General features: G+C 39.9%; 1 protein-coding gene across 2 annotated transcripts in view; it reads right to left on the reverse strand.

Annotated features, from left to right (window-relative positions):
• Slc7a11 (solute carrier family 7 member 11) overlaps positions 1–22,168 on the reverse strand; it is a 75,179-nt gene extending 53,011 nt beyond the window's left edge. The window contains exons 1-5 of one of the 2 annotated variants that reach the window (XM_050138356.1): positions 21,962–22,168; positions 16,043–16,311; positions 11,843–11,969; positions 8,510–8,625; positions 263–388 (exon numbers count right to left, since the gene is read on the reverse strand). In XM_050138356.1, the coding sequence (XP_049994313.1) occupies positions 263–388; positions 8,510–8,625; positions 11,843–11,969; positions 16,043–16,311; positions 21,962–22,005 (682 nt within the window). In that variant the 5' untranslated portion in view covers positions 22,006–22,168. Of the gene's footprint in view, positions 1–262; positions 389–8,509; positions 8,626–11,842; positions 11,970–16,042; positions 16,659–21,961 lie in introns of those variants that run through there. The other variant, XM_050138357.1, reaches the window with a different exon arrangement.
• Positions 22,169–25,631: the final 3,463 nt, after the last annotated feature.

The following is a 25,631-nucleotide window of genomic DNA, read 5'->3' on the forward strand; positions in this document are numbered from 1 at the left end:
GGGTTTTTGTTCCAAGCAATTTCAATTTATACCGATCCCTTATTTTTGTTGCTTGGTCTACTCTTAATCCTCTGGCTGCCATTCGGCTATAAATACTAACTTACCTTCCGTGCAGCCTTTCAAATCAATTAGTTGACAGTACAGAGTTTAAGTTCCACAAGCGAAGACTAATTAAGGATTCTGCTAGACAAGCGAAAGCCAGTGTTGGAAGAGACCAGAAGCAGAGACACAGTTTAAAACGCATTTACTTTTCAGTCCATACCTTTAATTAGCTGTATCACTCCAGGGACTATAATTATCAGAATCGCTGTGAGCTTGCAAAAGGTTAGGAAAATCTGGATCCGGGCGCTCCAGCTGACACTCATGCTATTTAGGACCATCACCACAGCTGCAAACAAATGGACAACGTCATAAAAGGCGAACCCCCATGAGCACATCGATGTCTCAGGTCCTTGACAGTAGAAATGTGATCTATAAGCCTGGAGTGCTGACATGAACTACCAGAACCTAGGAAGTTCAGAATCGCAGGCTCTGCACCAGATCTAGTCTCTCCTCTATTAAAACACTTTCTTTTTTTTTTAAATATTTATTTATTTGTTATGTATACAATATTCTGTTTGTGTGTATGCCTGCAGGCCAGAAGAGGGCACCAGACCTCATTACAGATGGTTGTGAGCCACCATGTGGTTGCTGGGAATTGAACTCAGGACCTTTGGAAGAGCAGGCAATGCTCTTAACCACTGAGCCATCTCTCCAGCCGTAAAACACTTTCTTGATATACATTCAAGCCTGAAAGGTTTAGATAAAACTCCTGCACAGTCAGAGAACCTGTTTTGGTTTTTGTGTTTTGATAAGAATGAACATACATTGCCATGTGATAACAATAAAGTAATGAAGAATAAAATATCTTCACTCTAAAGTTATCCCATGCATCATGGTAGCATTACATTTCATTCTGAGGTCATCCAGTGGGCCATGAGAGGGTGGAATTTCATCCTGAGTCTTCCATCAGGTCATGAGAATGCTGAATTTGACTCAGGAAAGGGTAAGAAGTGCTATGTATCAGGTCTTGTTCTTCAACATCAGGACCAGTCCTACCAGTACTCTTGTTGAACTTCCTCCCTGCTTTCCAAATAGATAATGAGGGGTGAGCTTTAACTACCCTACAAGTGTTAACTATTTGATAAAAAAAAAAATTGGGGGGATTTTTTTCAATGTAGGATGCACAGTGGGTCTGAAGCCAGGAGACTTTCTTCTTCTTAATGATAATGTTGACAGTTTCCCAAGAAGCCACCCCATCCACACCAAGGACAGAACAATGGCTGTTCCTTCAGACACTGCCAGCAATCAGCTCTATCCCTGGTCCTGGTAGATAGCTAATATATTTTTGTTGTATGAATAAATGAATGAATGAGTAAACTGGGTTATCAAAAATGTTAAGGAACAGTTTTAATAGTGATGTTCTAGGTTTTCCTTTTCTTATCCGATGGAAAGTCTAGGGCTACTCTACACAGTGAATTTCAACTTTATGTTCTTGCAAAAAAGGTAGTAGGCACAGTGCAGCCAAAAGCAGTTGGCAGCTATTTCATTCTGGACACATATGGTTTTCATCAATAAACCTTTTTTTCTTTTTTTGTAAAGGTATATTCTCCCTTAGCAAATATTTTTAAAATGTACGGAATTATTTCTCAGGAATTTAAAAATAAAACACTAGCAAAATTCTTACCATTCAAATTGGAATGTGTACAATCAAGAGTTGTCAACATGCTTCCCTTATATAATATAATCATTTCCTCACTTCCCTAATTAGAAATTGCTGCAGTATTAGCAATACACAATGACTAATGGGAAAATTAAAACAATCTATACCCAAATAGAACCTAATTAATGCACATTCTTTCAATGGTGTTGGCAGCTATCTAAAATCAGTATCCAATCAATGATATATCACATGCAAAGGTGTTTATAGCAGCTACTGACCCACAGACTAGGGTAAAGAGCCATGGATGTGTGCACGGGGAGATGACAAAATCAGAGACAGGAAAACAGGATGTCTGAGGATTATTTATAAAAATAATATCAAGTATCTAAAGATGAAAAACCATCAAAAATTTTCAAATTTGAAATTTAGTTTACAGCAACATTTCAACAAATTCTGTGGAGAAAAGAATGAGCAAACTATGTACATAAATGTGTATACACAACCAAAACTAAAGAGGTAATGGGGGGTGAGGTAAAAGAAAGAGGAACAGACTTTCACTAGGAAATGGTTCACACGATATAGGCAGATTGCTACCACACTATACATACTAAATTAATACAATTTGCTTTGCAAATCATACCCCCAGAGTAAGGGTAGACATTCTAATGAATAAATGAAGCAGTGAGTTAAGTCTTACTGAGAAAAATACAAATTCAGGGAGCTCAGAAGAGTCCACTGAAAGTGAAACAGGGTGTAGTAATGTAGTATTTCAAAGTAATAATGACAGCAAATGGTCAAAAGGGCCTGAGGTAGGGGGCATCATATTTAAGCTATTTTTGATGCTGAATATATGAGGAAATAAATAGATCCACTGTCAGTGATCAAAGGCATTATTTTATCAGGAATGATTAAAAATAAAATAATTTACCTGTCTCTAATACGTACAGAGAAGTGATATATCAAAAATAATGAAAGGCAACCCTGCTTTTTTCATATTGGATGAGTATCTATTTCTTTATGTCAAACCTTGTGTAATTAATGGCTCATCACATGAGAATGATTTTTTTTTTTAATTAAAGAGGTCCAACTTTGACATGAAGGTGGGGAAAAAAAAAAAAAAACCTTGTCCTTGGTAGTCCCCAGCAACAAAGGAGCCCTGTGCTTGCCTTTCTCAGGTGGTCCTAAGTAGAAAAGAGGCCCTGGGAGAAAGAGGAAAGGGGAAAAAGAGGGAAATAAAGACGTGGACACACTGGGCAAGAAGAAATATTCTCATTTGAAGAACACCTGATCATGTGCATATTTGGGAAAAGAAGGTCCGCTGCCTCTTAAATGCTTGGTGTCCATTGAAATAGGAAAACCAATGAGGATCTGGGACATTATTTTCTATTTTCTAAACTTTCCCCAGACAAATGGAAGACACAAATCAATCACCAGGAATTGATCCTTTCACCTTGCTTCCTTCCCCTTAGCTGAGGAAAGAATTCTTAGTAAGATTGACGTCCCTCAAGCTTTCCTCCAAGGTCAGCTTTATCTGAGCGGCTAACATTGTACTCATTGGTAGCTACATCATCTTCCAGGAGCTGCCCCTCAATGACCTGGAGGTACAGTCTAGTAAGGGACAAGGCCATCTATGGGGCAGCCTGAAGAGGATCTCGGGCTGCTATAACCACTGCTTCATCCTGTGTTACACAGCAGGATTTAGGGCTGCATGTGCTATGTATCCAACACTATTGAGTAGGGATTTGGGATTCAGTTAACACAGCAGTGGTCTGAGTTTCTGATGTTAACCATATCTGCCTCTTAAATGCACACCATCTATGCATATTGTATAAGAAAAGAAGTCTGAGCCAATACTCTGGCCTGGGTTTTACTCCCTTTAAGTAACAGTTAATTTCACACATGAAGAAATTTGGGGGGGGGGGGGGCTTATTTCAGATTTTTACCAAAACGAAAATTCAGCAAGCAACACATGGCCATTATTTACTTATTTATGATGCAGGTTCCTAGAAATCAAAATGTAGCAGAAAAAGCTATATCCATAAATCCTAGAGATAAGAAACCCATTTTTGAAAGGCGTTGTATTTAAAAAGGATGTTTAGGGAAATCGTAGGGGCTGACGCTCTGATTGAAGGACTAGCAAGCATTTCTTCCTGCACACTCCATCACTCGCCTCTGTCTTTCATTTTGAAAAGGGAGGTTACAGATTGTTGTCTCTCAAAGCCATATTCTTTCGGGCTTCCGCCTTTGGAGCACTCCGTGCTAAACTGCTAACACAACACATACAGATGCTATATATGAATGCTACATGATGAGATGAAGTGGGTGCCTCCACTGTTTCCTGCAGCAGCTGCTGGGTTCCTTTATCTCTCAGCATCCATTTCCCGGATGCACGGATCTCAGAAAGTACCTTTAGACGGCAGAGGGCCAACTCTGTATCTATGATCTCACTGTTGGGAATAAACAGAGCCAGCAGCACAGAAATGTAAACTAGTATCTTTTATCAGAGATGGTGCAAAGACTTCCACGGGTAGTGTTTGTCAATGCTCACATCTCTACGACATGGCTGTGAGTATCAGTCGTGTAGTTCATATGAGCAGGTGAAACTCCAGCTTCTGTTTAATTTGCTGGTCTTCATAAATAGGCAGTACGTGTTAAGATAAGATTAGAAGGCAGGTTGGCAAACTCCTGAGCTCAAGCCTTTACCACGAGCTCACAGGTGATACAATGAGGAAATTGCTCAAAAGATATCTGTGGGCTCACTGATACAACCAGTTTTTTTTTTTTTTTTTAACAACTTCTGCCTCTCTTTCTCGTGGTTCTCTGGAAGGGTTCCTGTCTGTCTTAGGATCTCAGGGCACTTTGCATCCACACTTTGCATATCATCCTCCTGAAAGATATGGCTGTTGTTCCTTAGTATATGTATATCTTGCTGTGCATATCTACCGAAAGTTCAGCTGTATTGGGTTGTAATTTAGCTCATGGAGAAAATGAGCAAGGATACCTGGGCTTCAGATTTAAAGAGATCCACAGACACGCTCTGTGACTGGATTGTCAACACAGGCTAGTCATATATTTTCAATATAATTTGAAGGTGCCAGGAAAACAGAAATCATCATAACATATTTGTAGCATTGGCTGGTTTGATTGTGTCTTTCTCTGTGTGTACATGTCCTTGTGTGTTCGCGTGAGTGTGACCACGAGGTAGGCACATGCGTATATACATTAAGAGGCCAGAGACAGCTGTTGACCCTTTCTCAGCTGCTCTCCACTCTATTTTGGAGATAGGATCTCTCACTGAAGTGGAGCTCACTGATTTAGTCCTGGAAGCTGTTCAGTCTCTTAATTCTTCAGTCCTGGAATTACAGGCTGGGGATGAAATTCAGCTCTTCATGCTTGTTTAGCAGACATTTTACCTACTGAACCATCTTCTCAGCCCTTAGCTATGATTCACAATGACAGACAAATGCCATTTTCTTGCCCCCCCCCATTACGTTCACAAGGTTTAAGCTATACAACATGACTCTTACCTATACATGAAGCAAACAAGCAAAGGATACGAGACTTAGAGATGTGGTAGGGTAGACGTGAGTACAACTCACAGCGTAAGAAGAAAGTGGTGCTGTGATATTATTCCACATGAGAATATGCTTCTTTAGGGTCCAGCTTTAGTGACCAGAGTGATAGGCTCAATATTTTAAATCCTGAATAAACATGCCTGTTCCTTCAGACTATGTATGAGAGAAGTGGAAATTGTGATCTTCCACAGAAAGTCGTTCATCATGTCAGAATCGGATTTATGGGCATAAAAGTCAAAGTGAATTTACAAGATTTTCCACTTACACTTCAACATGCCTAACATTTTTGCAAAAATGGATGGCATTTTGTATAAACACAAGCATCTCATCTTCATTATTTGCTGGAAATGGGCTACTTTGAAGAAAATGTGGGTAAATTAGCATTTAGATAAATCCCTCCCTTGCTCTGCTATTATTTTACAAATGATGGTTAAAATTTCACAAAAGTTGAAACTCTTTTGAAGTTTGACCTTTTTCTATACTTAACTAGAGATTTAAATTCCTCATTTCCCGCTAGGAACTCAGGAAGTAATTCGTGCAATTAAACTCCATTTTCTTCACCTCCTCAACCTTCCCCCTTTAACAGGCAGAGCATCACCTATATTCACTTTGAAAAATAACGTATTTGAAAGATTTGCCCCAGGTAAATTACTCTTTATTTTTGTTTCCACCCCCTGTTGCTCCATTAAAAGCTAAATTCCTCTTAAAGGCAGTTTGACTTTTCCAATTAAGTCATTGACTTAAATTACTTCCTGCAGACTCAAGAGAATATTCTGGTTTTTCTTTCAGTACTTCTGAGTTTAAGAACTTGTTCCTGATCAGCATCTGTAGGTTACGTCACAATTGACAAACTAATACTATAGATAGTGACAAAAATAAAGTGAAATATCGAGGTTCCATCAACCCATCAGGCTCTTCTCTAGTGACTGATTCCTCCACCAAACTCTACTACAAATACAGGAGCCCAAGCAGAGCTTGCTGATCCTTTCTTGCAATTGTTTTAAATTTGGGGGAGAGGTTTGAAATTTTAAATTCCCTACAATATGAAAGTCGCCTTTAAAAAAAGGTTAGTAAAGTTGGGATTCATAACAGAGACATTTAGACTTATAAAAATAAAAATACAAACACATCAGCATTATTTATCTAATTTCATGGCCAAAGCATGAAAATGTTGTGGATCTGTAAATATTTGTCCATCAGGATTTACTTTAAGATTTCTGCTTCTGTTTTTAAATTAATAACACGTATTAATAATAGTCTAAAGAGTTCTTTAAGATATTTTCCTTGAGATCCTTTCTCTTCTCAGTCTTCATGAAACAACTGTGATGGGATTCGGTCTCATTCAGGGAAAGAGGATACGATAAATGGAAAAATGGTTGTTAGTCTAACCCTTTAGTGCAACATCAGAGTCGTCAAGAACCTTCCATGTGTAAGAAACACTTTAATCTTAAGTCTCTGATATAATTTTACATTTCTATAGTCAATCAAGATACATTCTTATTTCACAGGCATTTTATCAATCAGTGAAACAAGAGCATAAATATGTTTAATAGACCAAGATCACATAACCAAGAAACCAGATCACTTTGTTCTAGCTCCAAGTTGTTGGTCTATAGTAATTACAACCACTGTGTTAGATGATTCACGCCTAAAAGCTCACGGTGCCAGATCTAATATCTTGTCTAGCAAACGGTTTCTCTCCACTAATCATCCTCAGAACTGAAACTTGCTAACACTTAGGTTTAACAGGTCACAAACTACAAGTATTTTTGCCAAATTAAAAAAAAAAAATCCTTAGAGCTCTTCTCATAAAGTCAATCAGTTAACAGATACCTCCGGAGCACAAACAAGCAACCTAAGTGCTGTTGAGGAGCTGAGAACATAGCCTTATTGAAGCCCCTGGTCCCAGGGGAATTCCAGTGACATTTCTCCACAAAAGTAGAACTACTCGGTGCTTGTCCTGCATTCTTAATAAGCTGCAGGCGTCATCACAAATACTCTACATATTGCTGCGTCTTCACAGCCCCCACAACACGGGCATAAGCATCCCGAAGACAATACTGAGGTGCAGAGCAGTGAGGTCAATGGTTCCCAGGTTTTCTATCTATGGTGTCTATAAAGGGAAGACTATCATAGGCAGCTACATCTTAATTCCGAGAACTCCAAAATGTATACTTTTCAGTCATTTTCTTTGTCTTTCTAGAGATGTCACGGAACAACTGTGTGTTTAGGAGTAAGCTGTTTTGTTGAGAAATCCATGTATATTGTCCCAGAGATGTTTTTACATAGGATCACTCACACTCTGTTACTGATTAGCCCTTAGGGAGTCGGCTGTCACAGTGCATTGAGCTTTGTGTTAATTCTATTCAGCCACTGTGGAGGGAGTGACCCTCTAAACAGTTTTCCCTGAGTGTGCAACTCAGCTACTCCTGTGTTCTGTTCTCTGGGTTTTTCAGCTTAGTCAACTACGATCTTAAAAATTCAGAAAACAACAATTCAATCAGCAACTTCTCTCCATGACATTCTAGAATGTTACAGGAAAGGACCATCAGATTTGGCTCTGGATGGCTAACTGATTCTTGTGCATGTTCCTCTTTTCATTTCATTTCTTTCTGCAATTTCTAAATGCCTATGCCCATTGATTTAAAATAAAATGAACAACTTCCTAATTTGTAGCCCATAAACAAATCTTCTAGCTGAGAAGGGCTACTAACTATCAAAACTTGAGAGAAAATTCTTATCATGGCCAAAAATAGGCTGAGAAAAAATAACCCTGAGGGTGACAGTCAATATCACCAGAAACAATACAAACACAACATATACACCCGGCATATAAGCATAACCCCAGAATCATTCATGAGTAATGATTTCACATAGCACTGGCGTAGAGTAATTTCCAGTTCAAAAACCACCCCGCACAATAGTTCTTCATCTCTAAGAGTCTCCCAATTCACTGTCCATTTAATATTTCATTGCAGAAGAAGTTTTTATTTGTCTGCTTTTGAAGATTATCTCCCACATCTGTTGATGCAGTAAACAGTTGGCATACATTATAATGGCAGAGGCCACTTCGAATCCTGTGTTTCTGCCTCTAGTTCCTGACACCCATTTGAAACGTTAAGCACAAAGAACCCAATTTGGGGGATACTATGCAAAAAACGCTAAAGAAAAATTGCCTCCAATCACTTGGTTATGTTGTTTTCTTATTTTCGGTTACAGCTACAATACTCACTGATGCCCACAGCTGTTACAAGCTTGATTGCAAGTTCAGGGATTTCACATTGAACAAAAAACGGTTCCAGAATGTAGCGTCCAAAGGCCAAGGATATCACAGCCGTAGCTCCAGGGCTAAGAAGGAATATATGTAGGTTAATTGCAGGCAGCAATGAGTATCAGTTTCACAAAAACATTTTTATCTTCAGGTCTTACTACCTAACATGTGGAACCTATCTACACAGACTGTTATGTGTAGTTATGTATCTAACACAGATGTCTATTATGCTTAGAACTTTGTCTTTTATTAAGTCACCATACTTTCCAAAGGAAATACTATCTACACCAGAAATGGTTAACGTCTAAAAGTCTTTGTGAAAATCAGCACTTGTAGGTGTTCATTGCCAAAGTATGTCTAAATCTTGAATGTTGACTCTTAATTTTCTAGTTCAAAAGAAATCCCAAAATCAAGAAAATATTCTTAAATTCTTAAGAATATGTAGAGAGAGAGAACCACAGAATAAGCAGACAAAATCCCAGCCTGAGGAGACAGAAACCAGACAATAAGTCACTGCACTCTAGTTCTTCAAAGGGAAAAATGAATATTCCATTTCATCTTCAATATGAGTACATATTTGTTGCCACATACAAGGAAATCACAGAATTGCTAAACATCTCAAGTAAGAGCCCCTTTCTGCTTCTCTTCCTTCTTGTGGTTACCTAATATCCAAGCTTGATCCCTGGATTACCAGAAACCAGCCACCATTATCTGTCTCCAAACTTGGTCTCCTCCCTATTTCCAGTCACCACCACAAACATTGTAAGGTTCTTCTCTCCCTTCTCCAAAGCGGATGCTCTTCTTAGGTTTTTGTTGTTTGTTTTTTTTTTTAATCATTTATAAGTCTTTCATTTGCATGACATTTCAGTATCCTTAAAACATACTTAGGCCTTGGTCAGGTCTTGCCCATATACTCTGTCTAAACTTCTCCTGCCTCTTTCCTTGCCTTCTTCCCAGAATCAAGATGTGAATCACTTCTGTCCAGAGCCTTTTCAAATAACTACTTTTGCTCCTGCCGTGAGTGGCAGGTGTAGGGCAACTTGATTGTTCTGTGTGCAGAATCAGCATCAAATAGCTGCTTTTTGTACTATCTGGGTTCAGTCTTGGTCCAGGGAAGTGTCCTCAACCCTCCGTCTGGGTCAGAGCTGTCCACGTGTCCTCTTACACAACGCCAAACCTGTCCCTTCCGTCCTGCACATCACAGTAGGGTTTCTATTCTACTTCTTGTGACTCCCAGATTGAAACTCTTGACTTTGAGTTCTATCAGAGCAAGACTGTGTCCATTGCTAATCAGAACTTTATCCCAGCGCAGTCACTGAACATTTTGTGAATGAGTGAACCTAACTTTAAAGTCCCCACCGTGTTCTGTCGGGTGAATGTGCCTGGATTCATTTTGCAGATTATTTCTGGCAGCACAGACTTAATTCGCTAGTATAACTTTAACATTAGAGATCACAGATATTACTATTTATATGTCATGAGTGTTACTACTAGAAGAGAAGCATTTATGTACTGAGGGAACCATGTCCTTCTTCATGTCATTTGTTATTTTGTCTGTTTGAAAAATTACCCCAGCAGCATGAGTCCAGTGTGACAAAGGGGAATACAAATGTATCTAAAAGCTTCCAGAATTTATTCCGGTAGTTGGACTAAACACACACACACACACACACACACACACACACACACACTAAAGCAGTTGTTTCACAACTAAAGCAACATCTGATTATCACCTGTTTAGGAGCAGGAACTGTGGTTCATTCCAATTTAGATCTCTTTATCTTGCCATTTGCCATTTGCAGCAGTTTGTGGAAAGAATAAACTAACGAACCAGCACCATATCGGTCCATTGCGAATGGAGTGATCACACCCACGGCAACACTGAGCAATTAGATAAAGTTACACAGCAAGCGCATGGATGAAGATGCAGTGAAGTCAAAGGACATCAGGCTGGGAGGCCCAACAGCCTGACGGGCCAGCATTCTAAGTGTTCTTATTTCAGTGATGAGCGTGTTACACTCAAAATAACATATCTTGGACTTCCTGACGCTTGTTAAGAAAGGATTCCTAGCCAGGATTCACGGGCAGCTGATGTCAATGGTGGGAGAGTCATAAAGGTGTAAGACTGCCTAATGCAACACTGGTAGCTAACGTAGTAAATGAAGGACAGGGTGATGAGTTCAATGTTGGTGGGCTGTAGAGGCTACTTTCGTTTTTCAGAAGGATTAAGAGATGAAAGAAATGTCATAAGCTAGGGATGAACCAAAAACTAACTGTTTTCTCTTTTTAAAAAAAATTAAGAGGTGTGTAAGGATAAACTTTGAAGAGTACATGACTCATATAAGTATACAGAAGTACATCCCAGATAAGAGACCTTGGGGAAACAGAAAGGATGCTCTTTTATCTTCATTTAATTCTAGCAATTTCTAAGCAACAAAGAACTGTCATTACCAATGAAGTGTGCCCTACTCTGTAGTTTGTCATTAACGCCATAACAATCACTCCTGCTAATGAACACCTAAGAGCTCTGCCTTTGTCACGTGTGTTAAGAGCAGAATGAAAACTCACCTGAGACGTCAGCCCTGCGGGCCATATGTTTACAGGGTGAGCAAGGTCCCCTGAGGATCCCTACTGAATTCTACCATCAGAAAGTGCAAGTCACATCCTGTGGAGGAGTTAGCACAAAGCACCTGTGATACAAGCCACACACGTGACATCACAGACTCCCCACAATGCTGAAGGAAATTTGCTATTCAGAGTGACTTGGCGCTATTCCGTGCCAGGAGAACAAGGAAGGGGGACCGAGTCTTAACAGCCGCGCAATCAAAAGACTTTCGCAACTGCAGATCGCTGGTGTGTTTAATGTGAGGAAATGAATCACTCAGGCTGTGTAAACTCGATCTTGTTCTTACTTTTTGTGAAGCATAAGACTTGATAATACACTCAGTTGTTTGGCATAGACGTTTCTTAGTCACAAAAGTAAAGTTAAATGGCCTGATGACATCATCAACAATAAGAAAAACCTGGGAATGCTGGCACATTGAACTCTGTCTGGTCAGTCAAAGGGCCAGGGTGTCAGGGGGGATTTTGAAGTTTCACCTTCTCTCTAATAAACACCTTTCTTATGAATTAAATTTGAAGCTTAAAGAAAACTGTATTTATGCCTTAGGGTCTTTGTGTTTCCAACGAAGTCACATGACACACATTTGTCATTAGTTAAAAGTAGTTGAGATGAACCTGAAAAGCGATGAAATGAATAGGGTTATTCTCCCTGAATTGTTGCCACATCCTTACCGTATTATGAGCAGTTCCACCCAGACTCGGACAAAAGCTAGTAAAGGGCCAAAGACCTCCAGAATGTACGTGTAATGACCGCCAGATTTCTTTATGCTTGTCCCCAATTCGGCGTAGGACAAGGCTCCTGTGAAAGGTTATAATAAAAAGGTATGAATTTGACGCATAACCAAGCAGTCTGGTGACAGAATCACACAGCAGTGTTTGGGTTACATTCTTTTGCTCAGAATAATCTCCTTCATGAGAACAATCATCATCTCATAACCAAGACCCACCGAGTTTCTTTTTTAACTCCCTCACAATTGACACTTGTCTCATGATGAAAGAAAGAAAGAAAGAAAGGAGGAAAGAAAGAAAGAAAGAAAGAAAGAAAGAAAGAAAGAAAGAAGGAAGAAGGGAAAGAGGGAGGGAGGGAAGGAGGGAGGGAAGAAGGAAGGAAAAGCCAAGGACTGAAAAGATGGCTCAGCACTTATGAGCACTGACTGCTCTTCCAGAAGACCCAAACTCTATTCTCAGCATCCACATGGTGACTCAAGGCATCTGTGTCTCTAGGTCTTCTGGCCTCTTCCAGCACCAAGCATGTACATTATACATACATATGCACACAGGCAAAATAGCCACACACATAAAAACTAAATAAAATGAGATGAAAATAAATGTAAGGAAAGGAATTTTGTTCAAAATAGTTGACTACAAACATGGTTGAGAATTTGTGGTCAGGAACCAGAGGGCAGAGGCAAAAGACAAAGCAGATGTCAATGAGACTGACCTACCCTTTGAATAACAACACCACGTCATGCTAAGACAAGCTATGCACTCAAACTGACCTAATTATGGCATTTTAATAAATTGTAAATAAACAATGGTTCTGTGGCATATCAAAATATGGGTTATCTGTTCTTTGGACCAGAATGGACCACATGCCTTGTGAGACTTCCGTTAATTGATTTTTCAGCAAATTGAATCTTGATTCAGTTGCTCTGTTCCTGGAAATGGTTATTGTGGATGTTTTCAAGATGTACACCCAGGAAGTTGAAAGGACAACTGCTTTTACAATGAGATTCTATATGTATAGTCATGTATGCAATGTAAAATCAATTATAAATTAAGTTGTGGGTAGAAAAAATACTAAGATGAGATTGGAGAAGCTATTTAAACTCCCCCAAACCCTAATTTTCATCCCCTTTGAGGTGAGAAAAAATGGATTTCATCTCATAAAAGACTTGTGTGTATAAGGGTGGTAAACTGTGGCACAGGTAGGACTGACTGATTTTGTGAACACCATACAAAATTGCTATACTTACCAACTAGCTCGTAGTCAATTACAAAGGACATAAAAAATAAATTCTAATTTGATCTAAAAAAAAAAAACACTGAATATATTGCTTAGTGCTCAAAGGTAACACTGTTCTGCTCAAGAACTTAAAGACACTCCATGTGTGGAAAGTAATTCCTGATTAGTAGTGTCTCCTATAGAACGTTCAAAATAAATATAATTTGGAAATGTAGTGAAGTTTGAGAGTGACTTATCTGGTTCCCGAACCTAGCATTGTCTCAGAGTCACTTGGAGAACTATTTTAAAGAGGAAACGAATCAGGAAAGACTTTAAGACCACACCCTCGACTTATTCTCAGAGTCCACACTCCATCCCAAAGAACACTCCAAGCAGCTCTGGTGTTTCTTAATGCCCAGGGATTGCTAAAGTGTTGAGTCTGCATGTCGTTATTTAAGAATTTTAGAGTAGTTCACTAATTTGGAACTAAAGGTTAACTAGCTACAGTAAGCTTCTTTTGAAAAAGTCATTACCATGTTGGTAGGTTGTCCAGAAAAGCAACCAATATAACCTAGTCATTGGAAAGAGTCTTGAGCGCCTTGGAATTTACTGTCAGGGAATCAATACCCAGACCTCTGTACACTTTGCCCCGGGTTTAAATTGAGTTCTGGGAGGATGGAATTTTCATTTAAAGGTCTCAAACTCCATAACTATGTGCCCAGATGAAAAGAAGTTCAAAGCAGGCTATAAAAGTCCATGTGTTGACCTCAGTGCTCAAAAAGTAGTAAACCAAATACAGATGCTGCTCCCCTTACAGAGGGTGACTTTGTCCCCCAACATATTCAGAGCACTAGTCAGTGGGAACTTCATGGGCAACACATAGCCTAGGGATCACCCTACACATTCGCTTTGAGCTAGACAGAAATCATTCTACACAAACTTCATTTTATAAGTGCTAAAGTATCTCAAGGAATTAATTGAATGACAAATCCTTATCACCTCCTACTGGGAGGTTAAAAAAATCACATGCTGAACCCAGAGTTGGGGGCTCTCCTAGTCCACATTCTTGATTTGTATTCCCTGGGTTCTAGAGCTTCAAGGAAGAGAAGAACTCTCTCCTTGTATATCACTTGTTTCCTACTTGTAAAGACTTTACCACCAAAAAGCTCCCAGTAATTGAAATGGAAACAATGTAAGAGTTCATCTCTGAAGTCAGTGCCCAAACATCCCCTCCAGCTCACGGCACCCCCTCAGGTGTTCTCTACAGTTTCCCGAGTTTCCTCAAAAGATGGCAGGCAAATATACACAAGCATATTTTCACGGTGCAAGTCAACTAGCCCAGCCTTCAAAGTAATTCGTTTTACCGCTTCTGAATAACCATTGATTGTGTGTGGAAATCAGCTCTCACAATGGGAGATGCCTATGTGAAAGTCTGCAAAGTCCAAGAAACTGGTTGTAGTTTCTCTGATTAGATATTGATTTATTCTAAATATATCAAGTACTGGAAGACGCTGAAAGCCTGAGGGGACGCTGTCATTTAAGATCAACAATTGAGTTTCTCTTTGCTTCTCTGGACCTGCATATGCCAGAACCACTTTAATATTAATAATGTAAGGATCCTGCTGGAGATTTGGACAACTGTATTACTGCAAAGAATGAAGAGAACTGGAAAGGGACCACACACAGCTGTCACCAAACATTTCATAAGGCATAATCTAGTCGCATAAATGATGTCACCAAGGTTGCCAGGTTCTTAATTGAGCCATAGATCTTTCTATAGGAAGTCTGCTTTTAAAAGTAATTGAAATGCCTCCATCCTAAAAACAGATATTTGGGTTCCCTCTGTAAGTAGCTCTCCCCAAACAGCGATTTAAAATATCATAAGACCTGAGCAGAAAGAATGAGTGGAGCCCGAGTTAGCACTCGGTTCCAGAGTAACTTGGTCCCAGGTTAACAGAATAACTTAAAACTATGAGCTACTTTGGGACCAAAACATAAATCAAGTCAAATAAATTGACCATTCACCACTTTCTGTCACCTTTACAATGAACTCGGGGAGTTTTCTGCTGATTCGCCCTCCTGATCAAGAGTCAATTATTTCCTCTATGGTATTAAGCCTCAAACCAATCAAAGAAACAGAACTTTTGAAGAGAAAAAAAAATAATAGCCAGTGAACGGGTGGAGAAATTATGTTTCCCTAGAGACGGAGTAAATCACAGATGAAGAAAACAGATCCAGGCAAAGTGGGGAAGACTCACATCCAGTGAAGCCTGGAGGCTCATGCTGAGAAATTATGAGAATTTTTCTCATTTAAAGCTATTAAAAAGGGGGAGTGGGGGAAGAAGTTCAAGTCATTGCCATTCAAGAGACTGAGTCACATCAAACACTTATCTTTCCAAGGACTTTTGAAAGCATAATATTAGGAATGAACAAGTCTATGAATTAAAAGTATCAAAAAGGCAAAGACAACCACCCATTTGTTAAGCTAATAAAACGTCTGTGCCCGTGTTCTGAACATCCAGTTCTGCATGTAAATAGGCCATGCGGGCTGCACCTCACAGGTGTTTCAGCCAGCGAGCCAGCTGCCACAGCGCCCTAAGCATGCCTGCCTCACAGACTCGGCAGAGAAGGCTTGCTTGGCTTTCCGGGTCATCAAAGTTAGTTTTTGCCCTCCTCACACCAGAGAAAAGTCAGAGAAGTCTGTCTCAGACAGGAAAAGAAAGGAGTGTAGCCTGAAGGAAAGAATCCAAGAGGATTCAGTCTATGCCAACAGCAGTGTGTTTGGGTAGTGCACATACCTGAACAACAACAACAAAAATTCAAAATATTTCCGGTAGTATTTGCCATTCATTTACTCCTCAGAAATAACCCTTTGCTCTCCCGGAGAGCCCCACAGCCACACCCCTCCAGAGAAGAAGCACACTCACCAAAAAGTGACAGGACTCCACAGGCCGACCAGAAAACCAGGGACATGCCCACGCTGCCCGTGTTCTGGAGTATGCCCTTGGGGGAGATGAAGATGCCCGATCCGATGACGGTGCCGATGATGATGGAGACCCCCCTCAGCAAAGTGATCTTCTTTTTCAGAACCACCTTCTTCTGCCCAGGTGGCTCTTGGTCCCCCATGGAGGGCAGCCTCCCACTCACATTGCCAGGCAGGTAACCTCCTTTGGAGATGGTGGCCACAACTGGCTTTCTGACCATGATAGTGTCACACCAGGGGAGGGGAGTGAAGAAAAAAAGAAAAAGAAGAAAAAAAAACAAACACAAACAAACTTTCAACTTTGGTTTCTCTAGATGTGACTGGTCCCTGCTTCCTCTTTGCTTTCACTGACTGGCTCGGCACTGTGATGTCCACAGGTGAAAACTCAGAGGTGTGTAAGAGCCTTCGTGGCGATCTAATTACCCCCTTGCCCCTCCGGAGCACCTGTGTGTGGCACGGGCTCCAGGAGCGTCGGTTTGCTGCAGCCGCGGCGGCTGCCCCTATCATTACACACCAGCTCAGCTTCCTCGTGGGCTCCTATTTATGCTACAGCCTGTCACACCAACTTACTGGGCTACAATGATGATGCAAATTCTCCAGGTTTGCATCAGCCACATGAGAAAGCTCCAGCTTGAGAAAGCGCCAACATTACTCAGCTTTTTTTTTTTTTTTTTAACAGTAGCGGGTGTGTTGCTCAACTGACCTAAAGCATTTCCCTGAACTAAGCATACTCTTAAAGAGGGGCTTAACCAATCCAAAAGAAGTAAACTGGGAACAGACTTTGTCCTGGAGGTGGCTTTAAGCAACTCAGCTTGCACAGAGAAAAGAATATGGAAAATGAAAGAGGAAACGATGACTTCATTTTAAGGAGTTGCTTCTTAACTTTTAACGCGTGCATAAAAACGTTGTACGCACAACTGTTTTGACAATAGAAAAGTGCCTTCAGGCTGCTTCGTTTGCAGCAGCAAAGTTTAGACTTTATAATTTGTATTCTACTTACTTCCCCGGGTGTGTTTCCTAGCAACACTGTCAAATCTAATATTTACAAAGCTAGAAAGTTTCTGCACACCAGAGCCGTGGCCACGCACAGCTCCACATGAAGAGACGCAATTATTTCTTAAGCCCTCTAATGCGCTGGTGTTTAAGATCGCCATCTGAGTTCGAGAAGCTGAACCACCGGTGACGGGAGAAAATCGTCACTTTGGAATTCTCGGCAGCACAGCACGATTGCCTGAACTAAGTAGAAGTCCTTCATTTGCATGTGGCTCCATCACATTAGAAAAGACTCTACTGTGAATCTTAGGCAATACTTACAATTGCAGGAAGGCACACCTAGAGCAAACGCTTGAGAAGGAATTCACAGCATAATAGTTGGAGAAAGGAAGGGGATTATAGGGCATCTTTTTGGATCTGTAAGCCATTATGATTAAAATGTGAAGTGTATTCAAATCAACAAGTGCTAAGTTTTAGCCTGTTAGCAGAAGTACACTGTCCATTTCATAAAACTAAAAAGATTTTTTTTACATTAGGAAATACTGAAATTTTGAGGAGATGGAAGTATTTAATCTGATTTAGTGTTCTACAATGTGCACAGGTACTGAAACCTAACTCCCTATTATAATATACACAGCTTTTACTTTTGTCTGTCAGCTAAAAAAGAAATTTAAACATATAAAAGTGCATTGAGATTACAAACTAGAGTTAAAATGTTTACATTGAAAAGATCAAAAGTAAACACTTAAACTTGAAACTTTCTCCTTGTAACCAAGTGTCTTATAAAAGCCAAATAAATACCAAGAGAAAAGGAATCTCAACTATATCAAGCTTTGGCTCTGGTTCGCTGCGGTTTGAATTTAATGAGAAGAATCCGATGCCATCATTATCCTGAAGCTACCTTCAGACCCATGATCAAATCTGCTTTAGAATCTCAGAACAGAAACAACAAACAAAACCTCTGTGGAAAGAAGGTTGACTTGAGGGGAGAGAGGGGAGGGGAGTGAGGGATGGAGAGATGACAGAGGCAGGAAATAACCTGGCTGGAGGGACTTGCAGGGACTGGTGAGATTGGGGGGTGTGGGGGTGACAGAAGCAGGTAGCAACCATTGGAAAGGAATCCTGGGAAATCAAAGAAAATGTTTATGACATGATTGCCTCATTGCACCAATAACTGAGGCCACACCATGGCCCTTTTACATGACCTACTCAAAGTCTGTATAATTTGCTTTGGATATACCAATCCGCGTTTTTATAAAGCCAAAATTAATACTTTTCCTCAGCTGTTATGTATTTCAAAAACTAATAAATGGGAAATGCTCCTCATTAAATCTTGCCCAAATTCCTCAGAAAGGAAAACAAAGGCTCTCCTGCCCTCTGTTCTATTTCTCTTGCTTTTGACCTGAATTACCACTCACATAATCCTCCTGATGAATGAACAGAAGCAGGGAGGGGAAGTTGTGGTCTCCTCAAAGGGAGCCGTTAATTCTGAAGAAGTAAGAGTTTAAAATAAAACACTAAGCCCCAGGCAAGTGTGTCCTGTCTTTGCCAAGGCTCCATATTTGATGACTAGATTATAAATGGGTGGACTAGGAAGACTAGGGTGCTATTCAGGCAGGATGCTGGAAATATTCTAAAGGAGAAAAAGTGTTCTTCCAGTTTTGAATAACATTCTCCTCCTTAAAAATTTTAATAGGGGGCTGGAGAGATGGCTCAGTGGTTAAGAGCATTGCCTGCTCCTCCAAAGGTCCTGAGTTCAATTCCCAGCAACCACATGGTGGCTCACAACCATCTGTAATGAGATCTGGTGCCCTCTTCTGGCATACAAACATACATGGAAGGAATATTGTATACATAATAAATAAATAAATCTTTAAAAAAAAATTTTTAATAGGCATTTATGGGGAAAAATTCTGAAATTATACTAATAGCCAAGAAGTGGGACTCCCCTGTAGGGAACTAAGCCAGAAACTTTTTTAGTGCAGCACACAGCTAATAAAAGCCTTAGTATATCTCTTTGAACCACCCACAAATTTTCAATAAATACAGGTTTCAAAGAAAGTGTTGGACTACCTCTAAGGTTAAGACGACTTTATAATCACCAGTGTTAACCTTATAATCTAAGAATTTGGTTGGTCTTCAGGTATGTATGTTATAAAAATAAATTCAAAGTAAATAAGCTTATTGCCTTCCTCCTGCTTTTGGTGTTATTTTGAGCATTTAAGAGATTGTTCAGGAACACTTACTTAATGTTTTCTATGCTCAAGGATGGTCCCAGTTCCTTAAAATCATCTCATGTGTTGTGGTAGCTAACATGTTGTGCTAAAGATGTTAGTGCCATGTGTATAAATATAGTTTATGATTTAGGTGTGGCCAACCACATAATTATTTTTCAAGTTGCAATGCATTGGAATGTGATCCAAGCTAACAGATTTCTAAAAGAATTAGAATTACCCTTTCTTATTTGTTGACAGTTATAACAACAAGGACGTAAAACAACTGGCCGACATATCTCTGGCCATCTTGAAAAGATCCCCATGGAGATACTTAAGAGTCCCAGTATCACAGCACTATGTCCTCATGGTTGAGAAGCCAGATTGGTTGGTTCTGCACCCTGAAGATCTTCCATTAAGCCTATTAACTACTGGGGTTTCTTACTAGGAATGCTGACTGGTACCCCGTGCAAATATCAGTCACACATGGGCGGTGGGGATGAATTTGAGGCCCCTCATTAGAGCTTCTAGGAGCAGGTTGGACCATGTGATATCCATTAGCCAGGTGTGGTTTTCAGTTCTGGAAATCATTTGCAATTTCAAGTTCCATAAAATGACTTCCATAAAAAATAGATTGTATATTTGGTGAAAGTTTGGGGAGTCGGGATGAAACAATGCAAAGCCACTGCAATGGCGTGCAGTAGGGGTTTCATCAACATACACCCACAGACATTCATTAATGGTTTTCTAAAGCTGGTTTCACGTCTCAACAGCTGGCCCATTGTGAAAGAGTTGAGTGGACTCCAACGTGGAAAGGTTTGCTTGCCTCTAGCTGAAGAACACACACATGAACTCATCAGTCTTAACTTCCTGTCTTCTAATGCCTGTCCTCTGTTCGTTGCTCAGTAGTCCTAAAAGGAAGGTATGTCCTAACTTGATCATCCACTCTGCCTGAAATTCCATTATTTAATATTCTTATTTTGCTAACTTAGACACCTTAGCAGTTACAATAAATTACTATTCATCAATTTTCTCTGAGCTTCATTAGATTGGATATTCCCTATTATGGAACTGAATTCACAATCCTGAAATGTTTAGTGTGCTATGGAGTAGAAATCACTGAGCATACTTTATAATCATTCATTCCAATACTATAAGCAACACTAAGATAATGGGAAAGGAAAAGGTGGGGCTCTGGGGCAGGGTGGGGAAGTTAAAGAGCTAAGTCACGATTGATTGTGCTAAAAGGTTGATGTGTTATATACAGAAATGAAAACTATAACTACGGCAGGATATTATTTAGAGATTTGGAGACAAACAACAGAGGAAAAAAAATCACACTAGGAAGAAAAACTGCTGTCCCTGAGCAAGAAGAAAGAGCACTTCTTGGGGGTGATAAAAAGCAAGGACATCTGTTCATTTCTTAATCCTTTAGAATACCATGTCCTTACTGATTGATAACAAATAACCCAAAAGTGGTACTTTGGAAAATAAGACAAAAATAATGCAAAACTAAAAGGTGATCAAAGTGGTCTCTAAGGCCCTTTTATTTGGGGGAAAAGAGAGGTGAGACATTATTTCCTTAGATTGGGTGGTTATTTATATGTGTTAACAATGGAAGAAAAATCACTAAATGGAAAAATGCAAGAGAGGACAGAGGGATAGAAGATGAGGATGAAGGAAGGAGAAAGAAGTAGAAGGAGGAAGAAGGGAAGAAAGGGGAGAAGAATGAGGAAAGACAAAAGAATGAGAGAAAGGGGAAAGAGGGAGAGAAAGAATATGAAAGAAAAAGGAAGAGTGGAGAGAGGAAAAGAGGGGAGGAGATGGGAAGGAAAGAGAGGAAAAAAGGAGGAAGGAAAGTAAGAGGGAGAAGAGAAAAAGGAAGGAGGAAAGAAGAAAAAGAAACAACTAAGCAAAGAAATTAATGACTCCCAAGCCATAAAAAAATACTAAAAACCTCAATAAATCTAAATTATAATAAGCAAAGTCAATAAAAAAGGTTAGGAAAAAGACAAAGCAAGTTTTGAAATGTTTAAAATAAGTATACAAACATATAAATCATATGCTAGCATAATTCAGTGGGTTAAATTTACCCATTATAAGGCATAATCTACATAGGTTTTCTTAAAAAACAACATCCACCTAGGGTCCAGTGTTAAAAAAATATATGAAATTAAACAAGATAACTTTGTCAAAAAATTGTCAGGGAGGAAAAAAGCCATTGGTCAGGTAACAAAATCTTTATGCATCGAGGAACACAGACTCAGAGGTCTGGAAACAAACACAACCAAATTACAAGGAACGTGGATTCATAATTACTGCTTCAGCGTTCCTTATGTTTCCCTCAAATCCTTTAAACCAAAGAGACAAACAATCATGGAGTCTAATAAAGTTCTTGTTTGATCACATCTGTTCTCCCACCGCCCACCATTTTCCTCTTATTCTCTAATTTATGGTCTGCTTTGCACTGGTATATGTATTTTAGATCTTCTCCGAGGATGAACTTGGACTATTGGGGCCACTATTCCCATAGCAGCAGAACTTTAAAATAGCTCAGAGCAGACAGCCCGAGAAGAACACTAGCCACTGAGCTCCTGATCTGTGACTGTGAAAGTCTAACCCTCTCGAATGAAGCTAAAACTTAAGGCATACTTTACCTTATGAGTTCATCTTGGAGGATCACACTGCTGAAGTTAGACATTTGTTCTTGACTGTTCCCACTTACTCCATCCTCACTCCTGCCTCTCCTGACTGGTGGTCCTGGAAGTATTGTCAGAGGAACAGCATGTGGTGGGCAATTGAGGTTCAGGATGTCGGTCCACCAAGAGGCAACCCCTTATTAGATAATTCTCTGGTAGGCAAGGCCGGCAAGACCAGACCCCAGAAAGCTTCTTGCTTCTGCTGAGGCCTTTACACAATTGCTGTTGCTCTCCTTCTCTAAGATCTGGCATAGTTGAAGTGGGTGTGGGGAGATTCCCCACTGCTTGTAAGGTATTGAATGTGTTTATCTCATGGACACACCCTGTCCTACTGGGACTTTTTTTACCTATGGATTATTATGATTTACTCCCTAAACTGTATCATCTAATTGATAATAATGTTAGCTTACCCAGAGCTTTGATGAATACAAACATATACAATGATACATTTCACAGTGAAGGCCTATGTCTTATGCCTAAATTCTATCTTAGATCACAGTCCAGGTTAGTAATTAAGGAGAACAATTGAACAATTGAATTAGGAGCCAGACTGGCCTTAATTCTCTTAATGCTCAAAAGATATTAACCCCTTGTACCAGTGGAGGAATATCCGCCCTCATTTTCCTAAAATAAGAAACTAGCAATAAGCCGGGCAGTGGTGGCGCACGCCTTTAATCCCAGCACTTGGGAGGCAGAGGCAGGCGGATCTCTGTGAGTTCGAGACCAGCCTGGTCTACAATAGCTAGTTACAGGACAGGCTCCAAAACCACAGAGAAACCCTGTCTCGAAAAACCAAAAAAAAAAAAAAAAAGAAAAGAAAAAAGAAACTAGCAATAAATGGGTACACACCCTAAAGATCTAAAGTACACCCAGCTGATTGTCTTTCCTGTACAAAGAGTTTAGGCTTGGGATTCCTTGTCAGATTAACAGTCTAGATAGACAGTAGAATGTTTGATACTTTCTTAGCAGCCGTGGTGTGCAGTCTGCTGGGAAGAGAGTGGCTGTGAAAGGCGTTTTTAGTCTGCTCCTGTCCTGTTAACTGGCAATAAGTTACTTAGACCTATGTGTGTATAAGGGATGTGGGGCGACTTTGTTTTCAATCATGCAAGGGAAATGAAGACTGTGTTACTTGTACTCTGCAGGAACTTAGCAAAATCACTGTTTAGGATAGAGATTAGAATGAGCAGAGAATTTAGGAGGACCTTGACCTTGGAGAATCCTTGGAAAAACAGTGATTGTCCTACTGAGGGGCCTTATGGCTGTACCCTGGCTTTGGTCACAAGACATCTCAGAAAATCCTGTATTATTGTGTGTTGAACACAATGCGTAATGAAGGACTAGAGTCAGGGAAGCATGTGATGCTGCCCTTCAGTAAGACTGGAAATTAAGGCTGGGGACCTTGGTATGAGGAAACACTTTAAGCAACAATCTGTAAATATGCTTGGCTCTTCTGGTGGAAGCCAAGCCAATCAAGTCCGGCCCTGACAGTCCATCAGAAGAGGTTGGCGAATTTAAAGGGAAAGCATCAAGGGTGTGTGTGTCTGTTCCTCAACCCCCCTCAGATAGAAAAATCTTAGCTTATGCCGACTTCCGTGGATTCCTTCCAAAGCCCTGTGCTGCAGGAGGCTGGTCCTCCAGAGAGCAGTACATTTCCTTAGCAAGTCTTTCATATGTGATTCCTCATCTTATCGTCTTTTCCTAGAGGACCCTGCTCAAGGTGATCGCTACTGAGGTTGTCTCAAAGGCATCCTCAAAGGAAAGGAACCCGGGTTCACTCATGCGCTGGTCACAATGATGCCCAACTCACAAAGGATTGCTGCCAGTTCTTGCTAGACTGTGGTGTGACTATTTCTAAGACTTTCACCTGGAAAGAATGACAGGCTAGATTTACAAAGAGATGCATTCCTTGGTGTAGTCTCTTTATTTGCAATCCCTTTAACATTATCAGTAAGACAAATCCACAGTCAATACTTCCCTTTAAATAGTATACATATGCACTGCTAGCCATTTTGCTTAGACAAAAGACAGAACTAAAGCATGGAAATGTGATGATGTGGAGAAACATGGATGAGCTTTGCTGTAAAAATAGAATTGAATCAATGTATATGCCATACAATAGGCATAAAATCATGGTAGATCAATTTAAAAATGAATTAGAAAACATTCTTTTATAAAACAGGGTGGCGTCCCATTAGAATATAGAGTGCAGAAGATTTATCTAAAACACTCTCAGAAAAATTTTACCATGTTTTATTCCAAATCCACATAGCAAAAATACAAGGCAGAAATAATACAGGAGCGATACACTTAGCCACACAGTCAAAAATCCTCTAATCTCTGAATTTAACTTTGTCACACAATGTGTTCTCATTCCATTCTGCTGCTGTGACAAATACCACTGCCAAAAGTAGTTTAGAGGAGGAAACATCTTAGTTCAGCTGACTAGAAATAGTTCACCACTGAAGGAAGTCGAGGCAGGAGCTAGAAGCAGAAACCACAGGGGGATTGCTGCTTGCTGGATTGTGTAAAGCTTCATGCGTAGATAGATGGCTTTCTTATATAGTCCAGTACCACCCATTCAGGGAGTGATGCTGCCCACGCCGGGTTGGGCATACTCTATCAATTAAGAATCCAGACATCCCTCATCGGCATGCCATATTCAGACGTAAACTAGGCAATTCCTCAACTGAGTTTGAGTTTGCCTTCTCAGATGACTCTAGATTGTGTCAAGTTGACAGTTAAAACTGAGACACAAGGCAAACGGCCAACAACTCTACACAAAACATACTCGACCTTATCCATCCCGAGAGAAACATTAATTCCACCGATATGCACATCCTCAGTCGCCCAGGAATGTGGCCACAGAGATGTCCTCTTGACGCTGGATCTGTCTGCTAGACATCATGAGCTGAGCATCTAAAAGACAGGGACTGAAATAAATTCTTACATGTGACATACTTTTAATGATGACTAAAATTTACTTAGGGGAGAGAGTAAGGAAAGAAGGAAAGTTTTCCGAAGGACCACAGTTTATACACTTAAACCGAACTAGAGAAACCATGTGTGGTGGCTCACCATATCAACCAGGGACTCTAGGGGCTGATACAGAAGGACTTCACCCAGTTCAAGACTAGCTGAGGTTATATAGCAAGGTTGTCCTGGGCAACAGAGAGAAAACAAACAAGCAAAAGAGTAAAAGGATTAGAAAATGCATAACTTTTTATATCAATGCGATCACTGATTCAGGTAAAAATAAGTCATCGTGAACATCACAGCCCACTGGGTAAAACTTTGTTGAGAAAGAATATTCATGTAATTATAAATATCTGTGCAGAGATTATCCGTAAGTTTTCAAAGAGAAAACTCAACTTTACAACAGAGAGACCTACTTATTGCCTCAGGTAACCGAAGAAATTAGTTGACACTGATAGTTGACATAAAAATACAAAAAACAAGTAACATCTATGTACAATTTTGTCAAAAATGTTGTGCCTGAATCAATGAAAGAAAGCAATAGAAGAAACTCAGAACACAAGGAAATTTTGCTAACAGACTGTATAGCATTTCAAAATATTCATTATAATGAAATACGAAAGGGGAAAGATAATCTAGATTAAAAAAAAAACAA

Source organism: Alexandromys fortis, unplaced genomic scaffold, assembly GCF_014885135.2.
Source record: "Alexandromys fortis isolate MF-2015 unplaced genomic scaffold, M_Fortis_MF-2015_v1.1 scaffold_15, whole genome shotgun sequence".
Lineage (NCBI taxonomy): Eukaryota > Metazoa > Chordata > Mammalia > Rodentia > Cricetidae > Alexandromys > Alexandromys fortis.